Raw genomic sequence first — 6,000 nt, 5'->3', positions numbered from 1 at the left:
ACAATGACAGAAACATCATTGTTAAACCTAAAGATTTTTATATGGGTAGTGTTGGAGAGATTTTATTCTGCTTGAGAAATGCAGTATTTTAAGACCTTTAATGAGTGTTTCCCTGAGTTGTGCTCAGAACACTGAGAAGGTGTGACTTAATCAGCTGTTACGACTGGCTCAGGGTCGTAACAAAAACGTGAAACCATGCCGTGGTTAAAGTGCACAAAAATAAGTCTTTATTAACAAAACAACCATGGATTGTGGAAATCAGTATCAGTGGTGTAATGTAAATGCTTGAATGTGTTGTATGAATGCATGTGGAAATGTTGAAGTGCCAAAACAAAGACAAAATCAAAGGTGCAACAAAAGGGAAACTGAGGCCGGGCCACCAAACATCTCCGACAGCAGAGTGGACGCTGCGGGCGACCAGCGACACTGAAGTCGGGAACAGCCAGGTTAAAATACTCTGCACGCCCAATCACTGGATCCGAGTCACCTGCAAAGGGGAGGAGCAAAACAACGGACACCAAGACACCTGCAAAACAGCCCACAAGGCCCAGGGCCGTAACACCCCCACCCATAAAAAAGCAGGTTCCAAAAGGGAACCCTGCTACTGTCTAACTCGCCATGTGTAAACAAACCCAGCCACCATTAAGATGTTGCTTTCACCACCAGTTGTACTTAGCCAGGCTGATATGTAATGCACAGGTTCTCCCCTCCTCACTCCAAACCAGCAACTGGTGCACTCAGAAGCTCTTTTAAGGATAGGAAACAAAGAGGGAAAACAAGCACAAAACAGGCTACTAAACTGGAGCGCGAGATAACGCGTCAGCTACGACATTGTTTTTCCCTTTAATATACTGAATATCTAAATTGTAGGACTGCAGAAACAACGACCAGCGAATTAATCGCTGATTTGGACACTTCAGGGAAGACAAGAAGGTCAATGGATTATGATCTGTAAACACCACAATGTTAGCGCCACCACTTAAATAAACATCAAAATGTTTCAGGGCTAATATCAAAGCAAACGTCTCTTTCTCAATCACTGAATAGTTCAATTGGTGTTTATTGAACTTCTTTGAAAAATAACTCACCGGCCTGCCAATACCCAGATCATCAGTCTGTGTAAGGACAGCTCCGGCACCCACGTGACTGGCGTCCACGTAAAGCTGAAAAGGACGGTTAAAGCGTGGTGCAGCCAATACAGGAGCAGCACAGAGGAGTCTTTTCACCTGCTCAAAAGCCTGCTGACAAAGAGAAGACCATTCAAACTTTATATCCTTGCGCAGCAAATTTGTTAGCGGCGCCACCACAGATGAAAAGTTTCTGCAAAAACATCTGTAGTATCCTACCAGCCCAAGAAAACGCATTAGTTCCCTTTTCGTAGCTGGAACAGGAAACTGCTCTACCGCCTGAACCTTCGCTGCAACAGGGCGGACCTCACCGTGGCCGACCACACGACCTAAATAGGTAACAGTCGCCCTTCCAAATTCACATTTGGCTAGGTTGATTGTTAACCTCGCCCCCGCCAAACGAGTGAAAAACTCCCGGATTCGCTCTACGTGCTCTTCCCACGTGTCAGAGTATACCACCACGTCGTCCAAGTAGACCGCACACCCAGTCATGTCACCAACCACTCTGTTCATTAATCTTTGAAACGTCGCTGGCGCATTTCTCAGGCCAAACGGCATCACCGTGTAAGAATACAAGCCTGTAGGAGTCACAAATGCTGACACTTCACGTGCGCGTTGTGTCAAAGGCACCTGCCAGTAACCCTTTAGGAGATCAAACTTACTAACAAAGTTAGCAGAACCCACCTGGTCAACGCAATCATCCATTCTCGGTAGCGGGAAACAATCTGGTTTTGTCACAGCGTTAAGCTTGCGAAAATCCGAGCAGAAACGTAGGGTGTTATCAGGCTTGGGGACCAAAATACATGGAGATGCCCAACTGGACATACTCGGTTCTGCAATCCCAGTACGAAGCATGTCATCTACTTCCGCATTCAAATGCTTACGCTTCTCTAGATTCACTCTATAAAACCGTTGTTTTATTGGTTTAGCGTCTCCCACATCCACATCGTGTTCAATCAGATGCGTACGACCTGGCGTATCCGAAAACAAACAAGGAAATTCACCAATTAGCTCTGCTAACTGTTTAGCACGATCTGCAGGTAAGTGAGCCAACAACGTGTTCAATTTATCCAAAGTTTCAGAGTTTTTAAGACGCCCATGAATCAGAGCGCTGTCCAACTCATCCGTGCCGCTGTCATTCCCCACAGGTGACAGTGCGCTGTCCGTGGTGCTGAAAGTCTCGCTCCCCCCAGCAAGGCTGTTTGCGGCACACGTCGGGGTAACGCCATTACACTGTGGGTGAAATAAATCCTCCTGAGCATAATATGGTTTCAACATGTTGACATGACACAACTGGCTTTTCTTTCTCCGCTCTGGCATTGATATTAAGTAGTTCTGGTCGGACACCTTCTCCAGAACTGTATATGGACCAGCGAACCTCGCCTGAAAAGGAGAAGTCGTGACTGGGCACAAAGCCAACACTTGATCACCAGGCAGAAATGAGCGAGTCTCAGCACGGCGATCAAATAAGTTTTTCATATTCCTCTGCGTTTTAGTCAGTTTTTCTTTAGCGAGTTCACGCGCCAGATACAAGCGTCTTCTGAAACCATTTACATAATCCAATAAGTTTGTCGGTGGGACGGGTTCTTTAAGCCCGTCCGCCACCACAGCCAACGGACCCCTCACGTTGTGTGCAAAAACCAGTTCGTTTGGGCTAAACCCGGTGCTTTCCTGGGTTACCTCTCTGGCAGCCAGCATCAACCACGGCAAACCTTCCTCCCAGTCGCCCGCCAGTTCTGTACAATAAGCTCGCAGAAGAGATTTCAGAGACTGGTGGAAGCGCTCCAACGCCCCCTGACTCTCTGGATGATACGCTGTTGCTTTATTGTGTCGCACCCGTAACTGCTTCAAAACCTGACTGAACAAATGTGATGAAAAATTCGTTCCTTGGTCAGACTGAATGACTTTAGGGATGCCAAACACCGAAAAGAACTGGGTGAGTGCACGTACAACTGACCTAGAAGTTATTGAACGTAGTGGGTAGGCTGCTGGATAACGTGTAGTTTGACACATTACAGTGAGCAGATACAATGAACCAGCTTTTGAGCGAGGTAACGGACCAACGCAGTCAATTATTAAATGCTCAAATGGCTCAGATGCGGCAACAATTGGGCTCAATGGGAACGGTTTCAAAACCTGATTGGGTTTAGCAATGAGCTGACAGACATGACACCTCTTAATGTAAGACGACACGTCCTTTTTAAGAAGCGGCCAGAAAAAATGTCTGAGAACCCTGTCATACGTTTTACGCACACCAGAATGGCCAGACTCGTCATGAGCAACTTTTAACACTGTGGAGCGGAGATTAAGGGGAACCACAATTTGAAATACTGGCTCACCCACAATGTCAGCATGAGGTAACGATTTCCTCACCAACAACGAATCCTGCAGGAAGTATCCACATGCACAGTCCGTGATTTCAGTCAGCGGGCGCACCTGATCGAAGAGAGTCTTCAGAGAAACATCAGCTTGCTGCTCCGCCGCGAACTCGCTGCGAGACAGAGACATAGGGAGACTGGACAATGGAAAAGTTATTTTTTTCACACATTTCTCCTCTTTCCCGCTCCGAGCACGCATCATGGCTCGAGTAACTGCGCATGCAGTAAACACATCCGGGAATTCCCTGTTATTCTCGTCAGTCTGAGAAATGACTCGTGTAATCGGCTCCGACTTAACTGGCCCAGCCAACCGCACAGCGTTCGCCCACAAACGTGTCCCAGCTAAACCGTTACCCAAAATCACAGAGACTCCGTCAATCGGCAGAGCAGGGCGCACAGCCAACTGCGCGTCACCAGTAAAAAGTTCGCACTCGAGAGACACTTTATGTAATGGAGCAAACAGCACGTTTAATCCCATTCCCCGAATCGGAACACAGGCACCAGTGTCAGATTCAACCGAGAACGGCAAAACATCAGCTCCAATGAAAGAGTCAAACGCGCCAGTATCCCTAAGAATCTTAACTGGAACCTTTTCCGGATTATTTGGCAGTGACACATACCCATCACGAATGAAAGGCTGATACGAGCCGCCTACTTCAGAAGACCGGACGTTCGTCGCGTCCTTCAAAGGACTCTGCACCGGTGCAGCCAAACCAACACCTTTAGGAGCAGTCTGAAACTTTTTCATTTCAGCCTTGAGCTGATAACAATCTGCCTTAATGTGTCCGCGTTTGTGACAGTAATGACAGACACGATCATCTCGAACAACCGGACCTTTAAACTGCCTGGCCCCATTTGACTTTGCGACAGCATCAACCCAATCAACACGGTTCCCGCTTCGCCCAAAAGAATGTCTGAGACCAACATGATCTGAAAAATCCTTATGAGTCAGCACGTATTCGTCCGCCAACACTGCTGCTTCAGACACAGTCTTAGCTTTCTGCTCATTAATGTAAGTTGCGATGTTTTCCGGCAAGCCATTTTTAAATTCCTCCAACAAAAGTAGATCGCGGAGCTGATCAAAGTTTTTCACATCTTGTGCAGCGCACCATCGATCGAACAAGGCCGTTTTTACCCGCCCAAATTCAGTGTAACTCTGATTGTCGGATCTTTTATAGCGGCGAAACTTCTGTCTATACGCCTCGGGTACAAGTTCATAAGCTTTTTCCACTGCACTCTTCACTTTATCATAGCTCAAACTGTCACTAGGTGACAGCGAGGCATAGGCTTCCTGTGCTTTACCAGTAAATACACACTGCAAAAGCAACGGCCAAACCTCCTTAGGCCACTTGAGAGTCTTAGCCACACGTTCAAACAAGACAAAATACTTGTCTACATCCAACTCTGAAAAGGGTGGGATCAAGCGAATGCATTTATTAATGTCAAATTCCGCCGCTGCAGAACCGCTGTCCTGATCAGCAGAACCGCGCGCCGAGTCGCGTTTCAAAGCTGCCTCCAGTTCCAATTTACGCATCTCAACTTGATGCTGCATCTCCAAACGACGCATCTCCAATTCCAACTCCATCTTACGTATCTCAGGATCAACCGCCCCAATTTCAACCTGGGTATTTGGTGCAGGAGGTGGCAAAACTTTTTGTTCAACCAACGCGTCACATAATCGCCCTTTAATAATTCCCTTTTTCTCTTGTTTAACCACAGGCACTTCAAAATGAGCAGCAATGGCTATGAGATCGTTTTTAGTAGCACTATTAAACATCTCCAACGACGGATCAGCTATAAAATTGTCCAAATCGAACTCCATTGTCAAGAGGAAAAAAAACTGATCACACGTCACAGAGTGAAAAAAAACGCCAGCTAAGCGCCAAGTGAAGTGAAAGCAAATTGAAACAAGTGCACAATGGGTCCAAAGTAACCATGTCCCCACTATACTTTACCTGCCTGCCACGACTCACCTATCAACTGATTCCTGGCTCTTCACGTGGATCGGCGGCGGGTTTATTAAGCACCAAACCAGTAAGAAATTAATCTTACGGACTGCCCCCGAGATCACTGCTTGCACAGTGAACGCCAACCGCAAACCCCCACGACACTATCAAAACAAACAGGTGAAGTCTAAAGCGACAGCACCTCTTATCCTAGCAGGAGACACAGCCACTAAAACAGAACCATCACTGATGCACAAGCCCAAAGCATTTCACTCACCTGAAAATTGGACCAACCTACCAAACACGCCACAGCTGCCCACAACAAGCAAGCGGGTTAACAAAGCCGCGTCCAACCCACACGATGACGTCACTGCCCACTCCTACAAACACGAAAAACAATGAGTGAAATACATCACACAATTAAACCAGCAAATTTACGAACTGTAGGAATTTAGCTTTTGACGAGCCCCCATTTGTTACGACTGGCTCAGGGTCGTAACAAAAACGTGAAACCATGCCGTGGTTAAAGTGCACAAAAATAAGTCTTTA

The 6,000-nt window shown here is 46.8% G+C and overlaps 1 protein-coding gene across 1 annotated transcript; it reads right to left on the bottom strand.

Moving 5' to 3' along the window:
- Positions 1-204: 204 nt before the first annotated feature.
- Positions 205-5,379, bottom strand: LOC148158496 (uncharacterized). Its single transcript, XM_088006033.1, has one exon. It carries the CDS (start codon positions 5,325-5,327, stop codon positions 795-797), a length of 4,533 nt encoding a protein of 1,510 aa, XP_087862159.1. The 5' UTR covers positions 5,328-5,379; the 3' UTR covers positions 205-794.
- Between the last annotated feature and the right edge of the window lie 621 nt (positions 5,380-6,000).

Source organism: Poecilia mexicana, unplaced genomic scaffold, assembly GCF_051168715.1.
Source record: "Poecilia mexicana isolate PSO_F unplaced genomic scaffold, ASM5116871v1 scaffold_6, whole genome shotgun sequence".
In the NCBI taxonomy this organism is placed as follows: domain Eukaryota; kingdom Metazoa; phylum Chordata; class Actinopteri; order Cyprinodontiformes; family Poeciliidae; genus Poecilia; species Poecilia mexicana.
Note: the sequence above shows the minus strand (reverse complement) of the source record. Positions and strands in the feature narration are given on the sequence as shown.

What these genes read in the sequence shown, in the direction of transcription:
- LOC148158496 (XM_088006033.1), bottom strand. Translation starts at nt 5,327, where the DNA reads ATGGAGTTCGATTTGGACAATTTTATAGCTGATCCGTCGTTGGAGATG.